Genomic DNA, 22,151 nt, shown 5'->3' with positions numbered 1-22,151 from the left:
TAAATTCCCCAAAGAAGAACCAAGTAGCCAATAAACGCTTAGCTAACTGTTATCAACAACAACGAATGCTCGACATTATATCAGTCATATTCAATGTTATTTAAAAAGGTGAATGTCTAACAGGCTAAATCCACAAGCGAACTTTACTTTGCACTGTACATTAGCTGATATAAACACCGGCTAGCCAAATACCAGGTAGGGTTGTTTGGCTGCTCACACTAGCTAGCATGTAGCATATACGCTAACATTGAGATTACTTATTTTTTTCGAAAAAGCAGGAAACGAAAGATTGGACATCAGCAGCTGTTCTTGAAACAACATGATGGAGTCGTCCACTAAAGGTAATGCTGCTTGGCAGAGGATGGTAAATGGCAATTGCTAGCTAGCCAACTACTGTAACTTTCTAATGCATCTCACCCATCTGTATGCTTAACTCTACGACGTTAATCGGTACGCATTCTCCTCAGTACTGACCCATAACACAGGACTGGTGTCATTAAGGTGTGTGAGAGCGTGTAGTAGAGATGTACTCACAGCCCTGGTGATGTTGCAGGAAAAGCCAAGCGAAGGCACCTGAACTCAGAGGAGTGTCGTGAAATTAGTAGGAGACCAGAGGGCAGCCAACCCCTCACACAGCCCCACTCCGTCACTCGTAGGCACAGCAACTCAGACACCAACCGGGGTTTGTACCCCAGAACACCCACAAAGAGAAAGAGAGGTACTGCACATTTGTGTGTCTAGTTTTTTTTAAACTCTTGAGACCTGAAGGGATGATGTAGCATTTTGTACACATATCATTTACCTTGTCACCCCCTCCCTTTGCTCCCTCTTCTCATCTTCCCTGGATCTCAGATGCACGTGATGACAAGAAGCAGCAAGGGATCACTAAGTTTTTCCCTGTGATCAGTGTGGTCAAGGTGTTAAGTCCTCAGAAAGCAGCCCTGTCCCAGGGCTCAGGTTCCATAAAGACAGAGGGACTCAATGGAGAGCTCATCCCCAAAAATGAGACTATTGAGGAGAAGGCACTAGCCACCTCTATGAAGGAGGAACCTGAGGATGGGAAGGTGGACTATCTGGAGGGGCTGACAACAGACATGTTTGGGGACGACAAGGAGTTTGAGCGCTGTTGGTCAGATCCAGACCCAGCCTTAATGAATCATCATGAGGAGGAGGAGGTGGAGGCCCTGCCTGACGCCCTCTACGGCCTCTTGGGGAGCAGCAGGGGCCTGGCCCATCCCCAGGGTCACGTGGACGACCTCCCAGAGGAGGTGCTGATGCTGGTGTTGAGCCTCCTGCCTGCTGAGGACCTCTACTGTAACGTCAGCCTGGTCTGCCAACGCTGGAGGAACATTGTGACCCAGTCACTGGTGAGAGCCTGGGACAGGGGGAGGAAGTTAGGGTTAAAGTTATGAAGATAAGCTAGTGTAAAAATGTTAATAGATGTGCTTTATACATTATTTGGGGTCTAAGTTGTGTCTTTGGGCCCTGTGTGTAGTTTGTGCCCTGGAAGAAGCTGTATTACCGCTACACGAAGAAGGAGATCGACGCCGTGAAGGAGATCAACGCCATCCTGGAAACCCATAGAATCATAAAGGACGACCAGGAGAGCATCCTCCATATAGTCGAGTAAGGACTCTTTACTGTAAATTGTTCCTTTGGGCCATTTCTGTTCATTTCTGATCTATTCTGTGTGTGTGTGTGTGTGTTTTTTCTTTTTTTTCCCTCCAGGTTCATGGCCCAGTATAAGCCCAGTCAGAAGGTGAAGCCTGAGTCAGTGTTACAGAGTGTGAGGACACATTGTCTGTTCCCTCAGGCTGAGGCCTGCATTAAACACCGACTCCCCAAATTGGAGGGTATCGAGGGGGTATGTAGCCACACACACGGTTGAAACTACTATTATACTTCTGAGCTTATCTGATTGGACTGTGTGTGTGTTTGTCAGGGCCCTAACCCGTGGGCAGCCATGGCCCTGATGCTGGTGCTGTGTGACGGTGTGGGAGATGTTCTGGACCTGGTGGTCTGTCTCAGAAGCTGTCTCCCTTCAGCCAGCGCCATCACGGAGTACCTCAGCGCCATGGCAACCATGCTGCTCGCCATGAGGAGGAACGACATCAACATCAGCAACAGGTCAAGATGGAAGTTAAATAGAGATGAAAGATAGATTTGCACAAACAGATGGATAGACAGGCGGACATTGACGGTTCTCCTTCCTCCACTCCAGGTGGCACTACAACATCTTCTATGTCCTTCACCTGATGGAGAATGCCTTGCCCACAGCAATAACCAATCAGAGTGGGTGAGGACTGATATCTTTCTGGAAGGAAGTATTTTGAAGGAATCAGTAATAACCTGAGTCTCATGCCCAGTCCTCTTTCTCCCAGGAGAGCCCAGGTTCAGGTGACCCACGAACAGCAGCAGATCCTCAACCACGACATCCATAGAGACCACGTGGTCAAGATCATGGCCTTCGCAGGTACCGCCAGACCACTACTAACAACATCATGCCACAGCTGTGTTTTTACAGAAATCAAGTTAGATATAGAGTTGGTATTTTTGCTAGCATTTCCTGAATTGTTGCTAGAGGGAACCCTCTCCATGTCAGTTCAGCTCAGTCTGGTTCATCAGTTCAGGATGAGAGTACTCTAGAGAGAGTTTCTATATTGTGACAATTGCAGAGTAGTCCAAGTTGATACACACACACACGAATAGTCCACCCCACTTCACAAAAAAGCCCACATTGTGAGCTGTTGATTGTGCCCTATGTGTGAATGTTCCTGCTGTGATGTAGTGTAGGGGTTAAAGGTTGTTGTTGTGTTCCAGGCACAGGGAAGACCACCACCCTGATTCGGTACGCCCAGCAGAGGCCACACCACCACTTCCTCTACATGGCCTTCAACAAGTCTGTGGCTACCCAGGCCCAGCGCTGTTTCCCCAGCAACGTGGACTGCAGGACGGTCCACTCCATGGCCTTCGGGGCCGTCGGAAAGAGGTCTGCTTATCTGTCGGTCTAGAACAGTTTCTTTCCGTATGTCTGGTTGTCGTCAGTCTTTCAGTAAAGCCGTTCAATCAGTCACCCAGTCTCCTCTCTCTCCCAGGTACCAGGAGCTAAAGAAGTTGTCTAGTAACGTGAAGCCCTTCTCTGTGGCCTGGGTGCTGCCTAAGGGCAGCGGGGGCTTTGTCAACGCCAAGGTGGTCACCCTGACCCTCAATGCCTACATGGCCTCGGCCGACACACACATCACCCCCAACCACGTCCCAAACACGTACAAAAACACACATGGCAAAATGACCGTGCCTGACTGCAATGCAAAAAGGGTAAGTGTTATACCCAAATCCACAAACACCTCTTCTCCCAAAGAAACATCCCCACACACACATTCACACACCAGAACACAAACTTCTCCTCCGTTTAGGTCCGATAATCACACAAATATGCCACACACCGGTCATCTCCACAATTGAACAAACTGGCATTTATTTTTCAGATGTTTGCGAGGGATGCCCAGAGGATCTGGGACAAAATGGTTGCCTTAGAAGAGACCAGGGAGTACGCACACCACATGACCCACGATGGTAAGCCCAAAAACGATCTGTTTGCTTATTCACTCCATAATAATATGTCAGTGTCTTAGGATTGGGTCCTTACTGAATGTCTTTCAGGGTATCTGAAGCTGTGGCAGCTGCAGAGGCCGACTCTGGACAAGTATGATGTCATCTTTATAGACGAGGCACAGGACTGTACTCCAGGTACACGACTCAACTACACCACTGTACCACACCTGAACCAAAGCAATGCAGGTGTAGAAGCACGGTGGCTAGGAAAAACTCCCTAGAAAGGCCAAAACCTAGGAAGAAACCTAGAGAGGAACCAGGCTATGTGGGGTGGCCAGTCCTCTTCTGGCTGTGCCGGGTGGAGATTATAACAGAACATGGCCAAGATGTTCAAATGTTCATAAATGACCAGCATGGTCGAATAATAATAAGGCAGAACAGTTGAAACTGGAGCAGCAGCATGGCCAGGTGGACTGGGGACAGCAAGGAGTCATCATGTCAGGTAGTCCTGGGGCATGGTCCTAGGGCTCAGGTCCTCCGAGAGAGCGAAAGAAAGAGAGAAGGAGAGAATTGGAGAACGCACACTTAGATTCACACAGGACACCGAATAGGACAGGAGAAGTACTCCAGATATAACAAACTGACCCCAGCCCCCCGACACATAAACTACTGCAGCATAAATACAGGAGGCTGAGACAGGAGGGGTCAGGAGACACTGTGGCCCCATCCGAGGACACCCCCGGACAGGGCCAAACAGGAAGGATATAACCCCACCCACTTTGCCAAAGCACAGCCCCCACACCACTAGGGGGATATCTTCAACCACCAACTTACCATCCTGAGACAAGGCTGAGTATAGCCCACAAAGTTCTCCGCCACGGCACAACCCAAGGGGGGTGCCAACCCAGACAGGATGACCACAACAGTGAATCAACCCACTCAGGTGACTCACCCCTTCCAGGGACGGCATGAGAGAGCCCCAGTAAGCCAGTGACTCAGCCCCTGTAATAGGGTTAGAGGCAGAGAATCCCAGTGGAAAGAGGGGAACCGGCCAGGCAGAGACAGCAAGGGTGGTTCGTTGCTCCAGAGCCTTTCCGTTCACCTTCCCACTCCTGGGCCAGACTACACTCAATCATATGACCCACTGAAGAGATGAGTCTTCAGTAAAGACTTAAAGGTTGAGACCCAGTTTGCGTCTCTGACATGGGTAGGCAGACCGTTCCATAAAAATGGAGCTCTATAGGAGAAAGCCCTGCCTCCAGCTGTTTGCTTAGAAATTCTAGGGACAATTAGGAGGCCTGCGTCTTGTGACCGTAGCGTACGTGTAGGTATGTACGGCAGGACCAAATCAGAGAGATGGGTAGGAGCAAGCCCATGTAATGCTTTGTAGGTTAGCAGTAAAACCTTGAAATCAGCCCTTGCTTTGACAGGAAGCCAGTGTAGAGAGGCTAGCACTGGAGTAATATGATCAAATCTTTTGGTTCTAGTCAGGATTCTAGCAGCCGTATTTAGCACTAACTGAAGTTTATTTAGTGCTTTATCCGGGTAGCCGGAAAGTAGAGCATTGCAGTAGTCTAACCAGAAGTGACAAAAGCATGGATGAATTTTTCTGCATCATTTTTGGACAAAGTTTCAGATTTTTGCAATGTTACGTAGATGGAAAAAAAGCTGTCCTCGAAATGGTCTTGATATGTTCTTCAAAAGAGAGATCAGGGTCCAGAGTAACGCCGAGGTCCTTCACAGTTTTATTTGAGACGACTGTACAACTATTAAGGTTAATTGTCAGATTCAACAGAAGATCTCTTTGTTTCTTGGGACCTAGAACAAGCATCTCTGTTTTGTCCGAGTTTAATAGTAGAAAGTTTGCAGCCATCCACTTCCTTATGTCTGAAACACATGCTTCTAGCGAGGGCAATTTTGGGGCTTCACCATGTTTCATTGAAATGTACAGCTGTGTGTCATCCGCATAGCAGTGAAAGTTAACATTATGTTTTCGAATAACATCCCCAAGAGGTAATATATATATAGTGAAAACAATAGTGGTCCTAAAACGGAACCTTGAGGAACACCGAAATTTACAGTTGATTTGTCAGAGGACAAACCATTCACAGAGACAAACTGATATCTTTCCGACAGATAAGATCTAAACCAGGCCAGAACATGTCCGTGTAGACCAATTTGGGTTTCCAATCTCTCCAAAAGAATGTGGTGATCGACGGTATCAAAAGCAGCACTAAGGTCTAGGAGCACTAAGGTCACCACTCACCTGATAGCATGTCTGTTAGCAAGTCCGTGATAAGTGTGTGTATGTGTGTGTCTTAGCCATCATGGACATCATGCTACCTCAGCACTGTGGGAAGATCCTTGTGGGAGACCCTCATCAGCAGATCTATACCTTCAGAGGAGCAGTCAATGCCCTGAACCTGGTGGAACACACACACCTCTACTACCTCACCCAGGTACACACACTTCTCCCTCACTCAGGTATATACTCACTACACAAAAGCTCAGTGTGTGTATTGAATAGGTATTCTTTCTCTTCTCAGAGCTTTCGGTTTGGTTCGGAGATTGCCTACATTGGAGCCACGATTCTCCAAGTGTGTAAGAAAGTGAAGAAGATTCTGGTAGGAGGAAAACAAGACGGTGAGTGAAGGAACACAGGACTCTGACAGTTAAAGGCCTGGTGCAGTCAAATCTGTTTTCCTGTGTTTTGTAACATATTGTACAACAAACAGCTGATATTTTACAGTTAACACTGTAAAAGTGACAATTTTTTAAAGTCAGTGTTATTTCCTGGCCCACTATACTATGTTAACGTGGGTCGTACTGGGGTACGGATTAAAAAATTCCTCAATCTGCCGTTGGCACCCATTCAAATTATCCCCAAGGTTGCCTAGTCCAATCTTGTTAATTCTCTAAATTAAATGGCATGTCTGTTTTCTCATTAGCTGGGAATGTTGTTTGAAATGTCCAATGCAACATACTTTGGTGATATCGTTATCAACCTACTGCATAACCCCTTTTAAAATATAAAAATGTTCTATTAGCATGCTAAACTCATTAAAACAGACTGGTAGAAGAGCTAGCATGGCTAGCCATCGCTAGCATTCACTGGTTGAAGTTTAAGTAAACCTTGATTGTAATGGAGTTGACTGGTGACTTACATGAATATACACTTAGTAGCTAGTTTATTAGGTACACCCATCTAGTACCTGGTCGGACCCCCCTTTACATCCAGAACGACCAGAATTCTCTGGGGCGTGGAAACATTGCTCACTTAGTATCAAGGGACCTAATGTATGCAAGGAAAGCATTCCCCACACCATTATACCACCGCCACCAACCTGTACTGTTGATACCAGGCACTATGGGGCCATGGACACAAATCCTGACTCAGCCATCAGCATGACACAACAGGAACCTGGATTCGTCAGACCAGGTGATTTTTTTTTTTTTTTCACTCAATTGTCCACTGTTGGTGATTGTGTGCCCACTAAAGCCACTTCTTGTTTCTGAGATACTGGAACCGGAACGCCTGGCACCGACGATCATACCACGCTCAAAGTCTCTTAGGTCACTCGTTTTGCAGATTCTATTCTCGAATTCCGCAATGACTTCGCAATGTCTGCCTGTTTTATGTAGCAATCCAAGGACACTAATCTCACTGTCTGTAGGAGTGAACCATTTTTGTGAACGAGGTGGTGTACCTAATAAACTGGCCAAAGGGTATATGATTCACAACATTTGGACAGGAGCTATAATCCAAATTTAAACTATGTGTGTCCATATTGCTTGAATTCAGGCTTGGCTGCACAGCTTTCAATGGGGAAAGATTGCTACTGTGATTTTTGTTGATAATGTAACTTTCCCAGGTGGAGTTTCGGCTTGCCTGGTAACATCACCAGGCCGTATACATTAATATAATAACAAATAGAGTTCCAAACCTCTCGGCTAATAACAGCTACTTTTCAGATTAAATATCCCTCCCATTAGACCACTCCGCTCGGGGGATTGATCCACTCTGTGGTTAATGCACCGCTTTGGTGCCCTTCCCTCCCAACTCAGACAGCAACATTCCTGCTTGAAAAATAGTTATTTGCTTAAAAGGTATGTTTCTTTGTGACCATTTTAATGTAAAACTGACAGTAAAGGACTTAATTGTTACCCAGAAATGATATACAAGAACGGCTGCACTGGGCCTTTTGAAGGTTGACTCAGCAAAATTACGTTGCGTTTAGCAAGATGAATGACTTCGCTCTCACACCTTCACACAGCATTTTCACATGGGTTCAATTTTTGCTCTTATAGCGGATAGGTATGGGACCAAAACAAAGGAGTTTATCCTCACGCTTTATCGCTCTTAGTTGTCACTGAAAGTGACCCACTATGTTGTTTACTTTGTCCACCTACTTCATATTTCTAGGTCTAAAGTAGATTTTCTGAATTGTGTAAACATGCCGGTAAAATATCCATGCTGTTCCATGACGACTATGCTCTTATTTGTTTATTTGGTTCTGATTAGATCAGTTTGTTGTAAAGGGAATATTGCAGAATTAGGTTGCTATTCAACATTGTGATTTGTTTCATCCTTCAAACAGTCCCAATACGACATCACTTTACATTTCTATTTTGGGAGAATTATATATTTTATCGGAAAAGTGACCTAAAGGGGAGCACTACACGAGGGGTGAAGCCACTGTCCACATAAGACGGTGAAGACCGACATCATATCGATGAGTAATACAAATTTAAAACAAAAAAACGTTGGTCACTAAGCTAAACATGTTTTAGTCACTTATACAGGGGTGGCAGGTAGCCTAGTGGTTAGTGTTGGGCAAGTAACTGAAAAGTTGCTGGATCGAATCCCCCAGCTGACAAGGTAAAAAAAATGTCGTTCTGCCTCTAAACAAGGCACTGTTCCCCGGTAGGCCGTCATTGTAAATTTGTTCTTAACTTGCCTTGTTAAATAAAGGTTGAATTTAAATCAAAATAAATACAGCTCGTAAGCTTTTAGCATATCTCCTTTTACACCCCTGATTTACCCCTACCAGCTAACCACTAGCAGCCTTGAAACACATAACTTTTAAGCAGTTCAGCACATCAGTATTTCTCCTACTGTTAAACAAAATCAAGATAAACCTTCACCGTCACAGTAGATATTGAACGTCTTTAACCAAACCGGCTAAAACTCTTGTTGGCAGATGGTAGCTATAGCTATCCACATGCTAACCTGATTGCTACCACTAGCCGCAGTCAATCTAGATATAATGGCTAACACAAACATTAGCTACCATGAAATCCTGCAGGTAATATCGTGAAATAAAGGTCGGGCAGTTCAACAAAATTAGAGGCATACCTTGAAATAAACAATTACATTAATCAGATTGTTTTTTGACAATTTTTTTCCCCCTGTTTAACGTGCAGTATTCTGTTGGAGTTGTTGTAGCTTGCTTGCTAGATAACGTTAGCGAGCTTATTCCATCCCCAAACACATGCTATATACGTGTAAGTGGGCCAGTTTGTTTTTTGCATGGCCTGGTGCACTTAGCTGGCTAGCATTGTTTTTTTTATCACTCTTCCACTGTTGGTAGCAATCGTTTAGGCGGAAATAGAGCCCCGCATTTGACTGAAGCACCAGGTGTTCCCCTGGCCCAGTCTGCCCGCCTTAACCGCACGAGCCGGTTTCTTCCCATCTTCTCGCATTTTGACCAAAACTGCATGCCGGTAAATAGCGGTTGTAGTTTACCACCACCAGGCTGTTCCATTCGTGACATCAAAGATGCATATATTGTTGGTATGAGTTTTGGATCAATGTAATTCAAATGGAGAAAATAGTGTGTGTGTGTGTATATATATTGTAATGACCGGACTAGATCATAAAGGTACAATTGTCCAGAAGAGGCTGAGTTTACGAATTTACATTTTATTAACCCAACTTTACACAGGCTACTGTTTGGCCGTAGCCCACGCCAAATAAATGAAAGATACCGTGACCAACTTGGGGCATCTGCCTTTTTCCTTAGGGGGCTGTAGACTCAGACCAGCTCCCATCATAGTTCCTCTTCTGCCTCATAACTGCATTCACCAGCTGCTCTCTGGAGAAGGTGTGGGCTGTCTCCAGGCGGTCCTGGAGTCTTTGGGCATACTCCGGCCTATCCAGGAGCCGACCAAACGCCATCTCCGCAGAGGTGCGGATCTCTCTCCCCGGCATGAGGAGGGCAGGAGGTGGAGTCTTGGACAGCGGAGCGGCATGCCATGAGGACCATAGGCAGGTGCTTGTCTCAGTCACGCTGGTGTTTGGCAGAGACGATGGCCAGCTGCTGTCCAAGCGTTTTGTTGAAGTGCTCCACAAGGTCGTCACTTTGAGGATGGAGAAGAGTAGTGCGGGTCTTGTGCATACCCAGCCTCTCACACATGGTAACGAACACACAGGACTCAACGTTTCTGCCTTGGTCGCTGTGGATGGACTCTGCAGCTCCAAACCTGCTGAACATCCCCGTGGTCAGGGTGTCGACGATGGTCTCTGCCTCCTGGTCAGGCAGAGCATAAGCCTCGGGCCATTTTGTAAAATAGTTCATGGCCGTGAGCACCCAGCGGTATCCACTGTCTGTGGTGGGGAACGGCCCAACTACATCCACTCCCACCCTCTCCATGGGAGCCCCCACCGGGAGCTGTTGGAGCTGAGCATGAGAGCGGCCTGGGGGGCCCTTCCTCGCTGTGCAGTTGTCACAGCGGTGCAAAAGTCCTCCACATCCCTCTTGTGCTGCCCCCAGTAAAGGCCCTGATGGAGGCGGTGGAGTGTTTTTGTGACCCCATAGTGTCCAGTCCCCACCCCCCCATGAGTACTCTGGAGCACAGCCTCCCACAATACTTTTGGGACCACCACCTGCCACCTCTCCTCTCCCGTAGCTGACTCCTTCCATGCCTGCTGTAGCACGTGTCGTGGAAAATCGGTTCAAATATAACACTTACAAGAACTTGTGAAATCAAATAGGCTTTTAATACAAAGTATAGCAAGCCGGAGTGGTCCGCGGAACACACACCGCTTCCCAGAGCCCCGGCTCCTGTATTTATACACATATAGCATATGGGTCCAACCCATATGCAGATAAACATACTTCCCCTAATTCTTCTGCCTACCATTATCTTTTTAGTTCAGGCTTCCTGCTTGTTCATGCCCAATAACGCCCATATCTGCTTTCCGTCAGATTATAATGGTGGCAAGACCCTTACTTTGTCCTAAAAATAATATACATTCCTCTATTCTATAGGCTTGCTTTGTCCCTACACTTAGCTTAATGCGTTCTTTTGTATGTGTGTTCTTATCTAGGATCAGCAGACTATGTGTCTCCTCTGTTTTTAGTGTGTCCAGCTGTACTAAAAATACTATACATTCCTCTATTCTATAGGCCTATGCTTTGGCCCAGCACTTAGCTTAATGCGTTCTTTTGTATGTGTGTTCTTATCTAGAATCAGCAGACTGTGTCTCCTCTGTCTTTAGTGTGTCCGGCTGTACTAGGCGCCTATGTGTCGCCTTCTCCTCGTGTGGTTATCTAGGATCAGCAGACTATGTGTCTCCTCTGTCTTTAGTGTGTCCAACTGTCCTATACCTCTATGTGTTATCTATGTGTCTCATTTACTCCCACAAATCCCTCCTCTGGGGCTAATTAGCCCCATAATAATCCAAATATAACCCTAGGATGGTGAATGAGACTACCTATGATGGACAATAAAATACAAAAACAGAGTAAAGCATATAAACCAACTGGACCAAACATCTCCAAAATATTAATACTAAATAGTAGTAAAAGATCCAATTAGAAACATTTAAAGAAAACCTAACTAGACCAAACATCTCTAGTATTTCATAAGAGTAAAAGATCTAATTCGGTATAGAAACAATAAAAAAGAATAAATTACATTTTGATGAAGCATGAGCATGTAGGTACATAGCCTTGCCTGAGGTTATCTCAGTTATGTGAAAAAGAAAAATATAATAATGCAATGAGTATAATAATAAATTGAATATGAGAAAACAAGAGGCCTACATGCAGTTACAAAAGAAAATTGACACAACATCATTCTAAATTTAAGCTTTCAACATGATCCTCCCTCGCAGACACCTCTCCAATAAAGTGATATCAGTGATACCAACCTTTGTTAGAAGATTAAGGACATGGTCCGTAGACACTTGTAACCGGGATACCCCTCTGTTACCTACATGTTTTTGAAATTAACCTAGTTTTTAGAAGGCAAAACTAACTTTTAATTAAAAGAAACCAGATATATTCATTGATATACCTATCTAAAAATTAAACAAAACATACAAAAACACAAGGCCGTGAGCAAAAATAGATATACTAAATCCTTACATAGGAGCACAATCCTCATCCCTACAAATGTTACAATCTCCTCTTTGACATTTTGCGCAAAACAGGGGGTCTCCGTAATGGTTATGGCCCTCCACATTATATGTTGTGCACCACTTACACTTATTGCGCAAATGACACTTTTTGTGGACATGTACCAGTGGACATTCCTCTGAATATGGGAATACAGCATATACAGGTAGACCATCCTTTCGAAAACCATGGCAAGCATAACCACCTCCAGGGATTACTCCATATAGACAGTTTGGAGTGAGCTGCGAGCTGCAGACTGTCGACGTGGCTGAATGGGGGCAGCAGGGACGGGACACAAACCTACAGCCAGTGCTACGTGGGTAGAGGCGCAGGTGAGGCCACCATGGGAAGAGGTGACAGCGCTCTCACCCGCGACCAGGGTTGTGGTCAAAGTTTGAGAGACTGTGGCTGGCTGATTGCGTGTGTGGGAGTAAATGAGACACATAGATAACACAGAGGTATAGGACAGTTGGACACACTAAAGACAGAGGAGACACAGTCTGCTGATCCTAGATAACCACACGAGGAGAAGGCGACACATAGGCAAATGCTGGGTTTGACTCTCATGTTTGGGATTGGTTGGACCTAGCATTGGGAAAGTGGGGAGCTATGGTTGCTAGAATGGCCATTATGCTGGGCGGGGGGTTATTGGCTTTGGGTATTGTATTTTGTTGTGGTTTACCCTTGGTGAAATCACTTGTGATCCAGACAACGGTTAAACAGATGTCTGTAAGAAGAGCTGACCCTCCTGTGATAGTTAATCCTGTACCGGGTAGCCCAGGCCACGATACCGATGAAAATGGACAGTCATGTAATGCGGTTGGTGGACCCCTTGACTATCTCCATAGCTGGTAAAGAAATTATTATAAGCCAGCTGGCTGACGATACTACACTTTTTCTGAAAGATGCTAACCAAATTCCCATATCGATCAATGTGATTACAATCCTTTTCCAAAGCGTCTGGTCTATATCTTAACATGAATAAATGTGAACTCATGGCTGTCAAAGATTGTGTGACCCCTTCATATTATGGTATTCCAGTAAAATAAGAACTTACATATTTAGGCATAACCATTACAAAGGATCAGAAGTCTAGAGGCTTACAAAATGTTAACCCTCTTATTAAAAACCCCCAGTAGAAGCTAAATCAATGGCTACAGAGGGACTTATCTTTAAAAGGTAGAGTCCTAATAACCAAGGCTGAAGGTATCTCTAGACTAACATATGGCGCTCTATCTTTATATCTTGACAGTAAAATAAGCAAGGAGATAGACCAGATGCTTTTCAACTTTCTGTGGAGAAGCCGTACACATTACATTAGGAAAACTGTTGTAATGAACAATTATGAGAATGGTGGGCTGAATTTTCTGGACTTTACTACCTTAAATAATACTTTTTAAGATCAACTGGATAAAATAATTCATAAGAAGACCCGCTTCTATCTGGAATTTTATTCCTCGTGTCTTCTCTACTCATGTTGTTTGAAGATGAAACGTGGCCGGGTCTTTCAGCATGACAATGATCCCAAACACACCGCCCGGGCAACGAAGGAGTGGCTTCGTAAGAAGCATTTCAAGGTCCTGGAGTGGCCTAGCCAGTCTCCAGATCTCAACCCCATAGCAAATCTTTGGAGGGAGTTGAAAGTCTGTGTTGCCCATTCCTCTGCATGGAGGAATGGGCCAAAATACATGCAACAGTGTGTGAAAACCTTGTGAAGACTTACAGAAAATGTTTGACCTCTGTCATTGCCAACAAAGGGTATATAACAAAGTATTGAGAAACTTTTGTTATTGACTTATTTTCCACCATAATTTGCAAATAAATTCATTAAAAATCCTAATGTGATTTTCTGGATTTTTTTTCTCATTTTGTCTGTCATAGTTGAAGTGTACCTATGATGAAAATGACAGGCCTCTCATCTTTTTAAGTGGGAGAACTTGCACAATTGGTGGCTGACTAAATACTTTTTTGCCCCACTGTATACTTGTTACCTCGTACTTTCTATATTGATTTGTTGTTAATAACAATAAAAATTAAAACATACAGCTGCTGTGCGGTTCGTGTATACATATATATATTACGTTTTTGCATAAAGACCGTTTTGGGTGGAATATCATCAATCTACGTTGTTAGATTTGTGGAAGTATATAGGTCAACCTGCTCTTTAATGTGCATGTCTGTCTGTCCATCCACAGGCTGTGTGTGGGGTAAGGCTGTGGACTCACTGCGTCCCCTGACTACAGGGTTGAGTCCTGGCCGGGGTAAGTTAGCAGTGCTGTCTCGCTCTAACGTCTCCGTGTTCGACCAAGCAGTCAGACTCACCGATGCCAACCCCCGCTGTAGGCTGCACATCGTAGGGGTGAGTGTCCATACACGCCCCCCCCCGCCCCCAAACACACACACACACACACACGTGTGTGGGTCTTGTGTAAGACATGTATTTTCTACTCCAGGGGGTGGAGAATTTTGGCCTGAAAAGAATCATGGACATTTGGGTTCTGATGCAGCCAGAAAACAACCGCTCTCGAGGTGAGTGGCGCAACACACTGCCTCAGTTCTGCAATTCTAATACAAGTGAATTACTATGTTGTACTTATGTGACGTCTGTTTTTGGTAAGACAGTATCCTGCTTTGGCTCTCTCAATGCTCATTGTTTTATTGGTAGGGTCTTTTGTGTCAATAGGTTTAGCTCTACTCTGCATTGTAACTAGCTCTCTCCCTTTTTAAACATGCTCCCTTCTCCTTCTCTCCCTGTTCTCTAGGCATCAAGGACAGCTTCATCCGTAGGTTCACCCAGCAGAGTCTGGGGGGCTACTTTGGACTGAAGAGTTACGCTAAAAAAACAGAGGACCGTGAGTTGGAGGGCAAACTCTCCATGGTGGAGAAATACAACAGCCGCATCCCTGAGCTGGTGGAACGCCTCTACGGCTGCACAGAGAGAGAGGCCCAACACGCAGGTACACACACAGTTACATACTGTACACACACACTGTACAGACACACATGCACACAGGTACATACTGCAAACACATAGACACACACACACACACTCACCACTGTACAGACACAGAGTTATGAATTGCTGTATTTGAGTCTGATCTTTCTCATTTGTATCAACCCTCCCCTGCTGTCTCTCTTTTATCTCTTAGATTTTATCCTGGGGACAGTCCATAAGTCAAAGGGTCTGGAGTTTGACACGGTGGTGATCACTGATGACTTTGCTAAGGTCCCCTGTGCCGCCCACAACTTACCCAGACTTTCCAGCTGCTCAGGAGGTGTGTGTGCGTGCGCAATCATTAGGCAGTTGGAAAACCATATCCAAATACCAACTCTTATCTTATCTCAAATCAGAACATTGGTTAATGTATGTTAGTGGCTGATTCCACTGTTTTCTCCCTCGTCCTATAGGTGACGTCCCAGACGATGAGTGGAACCTGCTGTATGTGGCGGTGACTCGGGCCAAGAGCTCTCTGGTCATCACCAAGAACATCACCAACATCCTCACACTGGCTGGGGTGAGAGCACTGATCACTGGAGGCTGGTGAGTGGACGACGGCTCATAATAATGGCTGGAATGGTATTAAACACATGGAAACCATGTTTGATTCCATTCAGGCCATTATTATGAGTCGTCCGCCCCTCAGCAACCTCCTCTGGCACTGACCCCCTCCACTACACTCATCCCTCTTCACTTCTCTCTCTCTATTCTTCTACTCCACCCCCACTACCCCCCCATGATCTTCTCCATCACTTCTCTAACACTCCTTCGCTCTACTTAACTCTCTCCTATTCCCAGTCTTTCTGTCTTTTACGTGTGTTATTTCTCAAGCACCTTCTCAGAGAAATGTACAAGCTGTTCATTGAAGCAGGATGTTGTGGTAATTCTGAGAAAACCTCATTCCTCTTTGGGTGACATTTATGTGATGCAAATGAGCACGTAACTGTGCAAGTGAATGTGTTCCAATTGAATTTGTGTTCTGTGAAAGCCTCCTCCCATAGCCTGGTGGTAACTCCTCCCATGGTTAACCCTTTAACTTCCTGTTGTTCCCCAGGAGTACTTCCTGAGGACAGAGTTGACCAGCACCCTGCTGACCGAGGGACAGCCCCCATGCTGCTCCGTGCGGGAGTGTCATAACCACATCATGCCCGTCTGGCCCCTCGCCATGTGCAAGCTGCCACTCCAATACGTAAGGCCCCACTTCCTCCTCCCTACCACCACACCACATTCGGATTTGCAATGTCTCTCAACCAGACCTGATCATTTCAGACAGGTGTGGGTGCAGGAGTTCTAAAAGAATGTCCCACATTCCACCAACAGCTAACCAGTCAGACCTTGTTACCCAACTGTAGCAGTTGTAGTTGAGATGGTGAACTCCTGTTCATTCACAAAGTTTGTGTATCAGGTTTGAAGGTAAGACCCAGATGCAGACTGTGTCGAAGTGACACTGTCTATTACAGCACAGGGCAGGTAAACGACAGGTCAAGGCAGGCAGGGGTCGATAGCCAGAGTAGTGTGGGAAAGGTACAAGACTTCAGGAGTCGGGTCAGGCACAGGTCGGTAATCCAGAGTTGGGGCAAAGGTGCAGGCATAATGGTCAGGCAGGCGGGCTCAGATGATTCAGGCAAGGGTCAAAACCAGGAGGGCGAGAAAGAGACTGGGGAAAAGCAGGAGATGAGACAAATGCTGGTGAACTTGACAAACAAGACGAAAAGAGAACACAGGTACACAGGGGATCATGGGAAAGATGGAAACAGGAGACAAAGGGCTGTGAGACATGGGTTTAACTCTGGACACATGAAAGGTGGGATGTATATGAAGGGTACTGGGCAACAGAAGACAAACAGCAGATGCGCTAATAATTTTGGAGATGGGAAATGGCCCTATAAACCGGGGGGAGAGTTTGCGGGATTCAACCCGGAGGGGCAGATCCCAGGTGGATAGCCATACCTGAGACGATAAACCGGGGAGCCGTGGTCCAATGGTGATCTGCTTGTCGTCGATACCTGGAGGTGGTCTTGAGGGCCGACCGGGCTCTCTTCCAGGTACGACGATCGTGGCGGACTAACATCTGGGCAGAGGGAATGATGATCTCTTCCTCCTGCTTTGGGAAAAGCGGGGGCTGATTCCAGGGAAAGGTGTTGCGGGTGTATTCGACCCACCCCAGCTGCTGGCTCCAAGAGGTGGGGTTGGGGGAGACCAGGCAGCGTATAGTAGTCTCCAGATCCTGGTTGGCTCGCTTCGTCTGGCTGTTGGACTGGGGGTGGAATCCGGAGGACAGGCTGGCCAATGACCCAGTGAGGGTGCAGAAAGCCTTAACGAGCTGAGGGCCCCGGTCAGAGACCATGTCGACCGGTAGTCCATGGATCTGGAAGACATGCTACACCATGAGCTGTGCCTTCTCCTTGGCAGAGGGTAGTTTAGGGAGAGGAATGAAGTGGGCGGTTTTGGAAAACCGATCCACCACAGTCAGGATGGCTGTGATGCCATCAGATTGGGGATGACCTATGACAAAGTCCAGGGAGATGTGGGACCAGGGACGTGAGGGACAGGCAGAGGTTGGAGAAGACCAGCCGGAGCTTGTCGGAGTCTTGTTTTGTGCACCGTGCAAGCGCGGAGACTTCGGGGACCATGGTGGGCCACCAAAAGCCAGGGTCCGGCAGGAGCCCGGGTGGCAGGCAAGAACATCTGGTTATCTGGGGCCAATCCACCACCGTTCACCTTCCCGGAATCCATCTGGACACACCCAGCGGAGATGATGTGCCCCAGAATGGAACCCTCACTTCTCTGCCTTAACAAACAGCTGGTTCTCCAGGAGGCGTTGAAGAACCTGTCGGACGTGGAGCACATGTTTTTGGGGGGAGTGGGAGAAGATGAGGATGTCATCAATTTAGACGAAGACGAACCGGTTCGGCGCACTACAGAGCGTGCTATGGAGTAGACGTGCTTTGCTAGAGCTCCGCTCCATTTGGAAACAAATTAGTATTTATCTTAACCTCTCACAACCTATATCTTCAAACAAATATGACAAAGGGAAAAGGCACCAGAAAAGGGAGTGCTAAACAAGAAGACGAACCGGTTCAACATGTCGCGGAGAACATCATTTACCTGAGCCTGGAACACAGCAGGGGTGTTGGTGTGGCCAAATGGCATGACCAAATACTCGTAGTGGCCGATGGCCGTGTTGCTGGTAGTCTTCCACTCATCCCCCTCCCGTATCCGCACAAGGTGGTAGGCGTTCCTTAGATTCAGCTTGGAAAACATGGTGGCACCCTGGAGCGGCTCGAAGGCTGAGGAGATGAGTGGTAGCGGTTCTTCACCGTTATGTCATTGAGTCCCCGGTAGTCGATGCACGGGCGCAGGGTCTTGTCCTTCTCCACAAAGAAGATCCCTGTGCCGGAGGGAGAGGACGAAGGACACAATAAATCCTGCAGCTAGGAAGTCCCCAATGTAGGCGTCCATACCGTTGGTCTCCGGTCACGACAGTGAGTACAGTCGTCCCTGGGGCGGAGTAGTACGAGGGAGTAGGTCAATCCCGTAGTTAAATGCAGCGGAAGCGAAGTGGCCCGGGCCTTGTTCAACACCTCCCGAAGGGCCTGGTACTCCGCGGGAATGGCAGAGAGGTCCGGGGCACCGTCCGAGCCCCCAGGAAAACATCCCGTGGCAAGTTACGCTGATTTCAGACACTGGGCGTGGCAGGACCGGCTCCAGCCCATGATGGCACCAGTCGACCAGTTCATGAGGGGGTTGTATCACTGGAGCCAAGAGAATCCCAATACCGCAGGAATCTTTAGAGACTTGATAAGCAGGAATTGAATAGTCTCGCTGTGATTCCCTGATACAAACGAAGGTTGATGGGAGTGGTAATATGAGTGACCCAGCCTATAGCGTGCCCGACCAGCGCTCTAACATCCATGGGAATGTTGAGGGGCTGAATGGGGATGTTCAACTCGGAAGCTAGGGTAGCGTCCAAAAACCTTTCATTGGCCCCAGAGTCAATGAGGTCCAGGAGAGATTTAGACTGGTTTCCCCACAGCAGAATGGCATTAACAAGGTGGTGAGCAAGGGAAGCAGGAAAGTTCTCTATATGGCCAACCAGAGTACTCGCTCCTACCAGTGTGCCTGGTCTTTTTAAAGGACAAGAGGACACAAAATGACCAAGTGTCTTGCAATATAGACGCTTCTTCGTGTTGATCCTGTATTGCCGTTCCTCAGGCGATACCCCAGCTCTACCTAGTTGCATAGGATCGGGAAGCGGTCACTCAGCCGTCCTCTGCGACTTTCGGGGAAGGTCGGAAAGCCTCAGGTTCTTTCTGCAACGGAATCGGCGGGGACTTCCGGGATAACTCTGAGGCAAATTGAAATCCCTGGACGTGCGAGTGAAGTCGAATTTCCTCTCCCTCCGTCGTTCCCATAGTCGCCAATCGATTTGTATGGTCAAAGTGATGAGGGAATCAAGATCCGTAGGTAACTTCTGAGCTGCAAGTTCGTCCTTGACCACCTCTGAGACGACGTGCAGGAACATATCGAACAGTTCTTCCTAGTTCCAAGCACTCTCCGCTGCCAAAGTTCGGAAATCCACCACATAGTCTGCCACACTGCGGGAGTCCTGCGCAGCTTCTCTCCCAGAGAATGGGTCTTCAAAAACCTTCTTCACCTCTCCTGTGAACTCCTCCAGACTAACGCATATGGCCGGCTGTTGTTCCCATACAGCAGTAGCCCAGGTAAGAGCCCTCCAAGGCATCACGTAATAGGCTATCTTGGAGCGATCCGAGGGGAAGGAGGAGGGCTGAAGTTTGAAAATGAGGGCACACTGAGCTAGAAACGTCTGACAGGCGCTCGGCTCTCCATTGAAGCGTTCCGGGGGAGGTAATCGGGGCTCCAGAGAAGGTGGAGTGACCGATGAGATGGCGCTGCTAGCAGCTGGGTTACTGAGGGTCTTTGGGGTTACCACCGTGGTAGGCTGCCTCCCAAACAACCCGCGGAATTGCTCCAGCAAAATGTCCAATGCCCGGTCATGGCATTCAGGCAACGTTTGAACCCCATCCATAAGGCCTCGAAGCAGTTCCACGTGCCTCCCACTGGTGGCTCCTTGGGAGGAGATGGCGTCCCGCAGCTTTCCCAGGTCTGCTGCTTCAATCAGTGTCAGTGCCAGTTCGTACAGGTTTGAAGGTAAGACCCAGATGCAGACTGTGTTGAAGTAACAATTTTAATTACAGCAACAGGGCAGGCAAACAACATGTCAAGGCATGCAGGGGTTTGATTAGCAGAGTAGTGGGGCAAAGGTAGAGGACGGCAGGCTCAGGGTCAGGCAAAGTGGTCAGCCAGCCGGGCTCAGAGACAGGACAAGCAAGGGTCAAAACCAGGAGGGTGAGAAAAAAGAGAGACTGGGGAAAAACAGGAGCTGAGATGACAAATGCTGGTAGACTTAACAAGATGAATTGGCAACCGACAGAACACAGGTGTAAATACACAGGGGATAATGGGGAAGATGGGCGACACCTGAAGGGGGGGGGGGTGGAGACAATCACAAAGACCGGTGAAACAGATCAGGGTGTGACATTGTGTGTGACTAACTTGACTCTCTGTGTGTTGTAGATGGATAGTGCAGACGATGGAGGTCCTATGTGTGGGGCGTGTGTGTTGCAGCGTGTCGGCCCCACGGCCAGTCTCCTAGCCTCCCCAGAACTGCTCAAGGTCCTGCCAGTGACCGAGGAGCGCCTGAACCTGCCCATCAACTACGCTTTGTTGATGGCTCTCTTCTGAGGGGACACGCTCACGTACACACGCAAACTCAACATGCTGCTTGAACTGTTCTGAAAACACACCCACACAACATGAGACATGGACCTCTCCACTGATCTTGTCTTGGGGGAAAAATCAGTCTGCGTAATGAGCATTTGAACTATCCAATTATGGACCAGAAGGTAACAGTGTGGGACAGAGTTATTACTCAGCTAATCTCCTAGCACCTAGAGACACTGACAACGTGGGACCCTTGATGATGATTGGCCTAGAGCTGCCCCCCATGATCTCTGTTAGTCTAAAGGTGTGTTCCTTGCTGATTTGGATAAATGTTTGGGGCAGATTGGCATTATTGTGAAATCGATATGTCTTGCTTTTTAGTGTGGTTATATTTTGCAGCAAAGAAAATGCACAACTTCAGTCCTGTCTTTAAATACGTGTCATTTTCTACTTTACTTTTTAAAATCTGTTTTGTATGTGATGTCTTTTAAAATTATAACAAAAGAAACATTTGTCTTCAGTTTGAGTACTTTGAGGTTAACAACATAAGCATCATAAGTCATGTCCATTGTTTCCATAAAGACACAGTTGCTAATACTCTAATGGAAACGGTAAAGACAAGTTTTTGTGGTTAATTTGGAATGCTATATAAAGTGCAAACTGCCATATGGGATGAGACCTGTGTCTGTGTTCAAAACCGCAATGTTTCATGTCTACATTTTTTTTTCCTGTGTTCGTATCAGATTGTACAACAGCTGATATTTTACAGTTAACACTTTACAAGTGGCAATTCTTTAAAGTCCGTGTTATTTCCTGGCCCTCTATGTTAACATGGATCGTACTGTGGTACGGATTTTAAAATTCCTCAATCTGCCATTGGCACCCTTCAAATTATCCTTAAGGTTGCCTAGTCCAATCTTGTTAATTCTCTAAATTAAATGGCATGTCTGTTTTCTCATTAGCTGGGAATGTTGTTTGAAATGTCCAATGCAACATACTTTGGTGATATCGTTATCAACCTACTGCATAACCCCTTTTAAAATATAAAAATGTTCTATTACCATGCTAAAACTCATTAAAACAGACTGGTAGAAGAGCTAGCATGGCTAGCCATCGCTAGCATTCACTGGTTGAATTTTAAGTAAACCTTGATTGTAATGGAGTTGACTGGTGACTTACATGAATATACACTTAGTAGCTAGGTACACCCATCTAGTACCTGGTCGGACCCCCCTTTACATCCAGAACGACCAGAATTCTCTGGGGTGTGTAAACATTGCTCAATTGGTATCAAGGGACCTAATGTATGCAAGGAAAGCATTCCCCACACCATTATACCACCGCCACCAACCTGTACTGTTGATACCAGGCACTATGGGGCCATGGACACAAATCCTGACTCAGCCATCAGCATGACACAACAGGAACCTGGATTCGTCAGACCAGGTGATGTT

General features: G+C 46.7%; 1 protein-coding gene across 4 annotated transcripts; it reads left to right on the top strand.

Moving 5' to 3' along the window:
• Positions 1–5: 5 nt before the first annotated feature.
• On the top strand, positions 6–21,843 carry fbxo18 (F-box DNA helicase 1). 4 transcript variants are annotated; one of them, XM_029665967.2, is made up of 22 exons: positions 6–108; positions 279–341; positions 554–718; positions 853–1,367; positions 1,496–1,626; positions 1,729–1,864; positions 1,943–2,127; positions 2,222–2,296; positions 2,382–2,473; positions 2,821–2,989; positions 3,096–3,315; positions 3,486–3,573; positions 3,661–3,747; positions 5,875–6,011; positions 6,099–6,195; positions 14,150–14,313; positions 14,408–14,483; positions 14,717–14,911; positions 15,104–15,229; positions 15,363–15,469; positions 16,007–16,141; positions 20,551–21,843. In XM_029665967.2, exons 2-22 carry the CDS (start codon positions 320–322, stop codon positions 20,716–20,718), a joined length of 3,090 nt encoding a protein of 1,029 aa, XP_029521827.1. In that variant the 5' UTR covers positions 6–108; positions 279–319; the 3' UTR covers positions 20,719–21,843. The 4 variants fall into 4 exon arrangements, with proteins under 4 accessions (XP_029521827.1, XP_029521826.1, XP_029521829.1 ...); XM_029665966.2 differs by having other exon boundaries at positions 7–108; positions 276–341; XM_029665969.2 differs by having other exon boundaries at positions 13–195.
• The last annotated feature ends 308 nt before the right edge of the window (positions 21,844–22,151 follow it).

This window comes from Oncorhynchus nerka, linkage group LG8 (genome assembly GCF_034236695.1).
Source record: "Oncorhynchus nerka isolate Pitt River linkage group LG8, Oner_Uvic_2.0, whole genome shotgun sequence".
Lineage (NCBI taxonomy): Eukaryota > Metazoa > Chordata > Actinopteri > Salmoniformes > Salmonidae > Oncorhynchus > Oncorhynchus nerka.
Note: the sequence above shows the minus strand (reverse complement) of the source record. Positions and strands in the feature narration are given on the sequence as shown.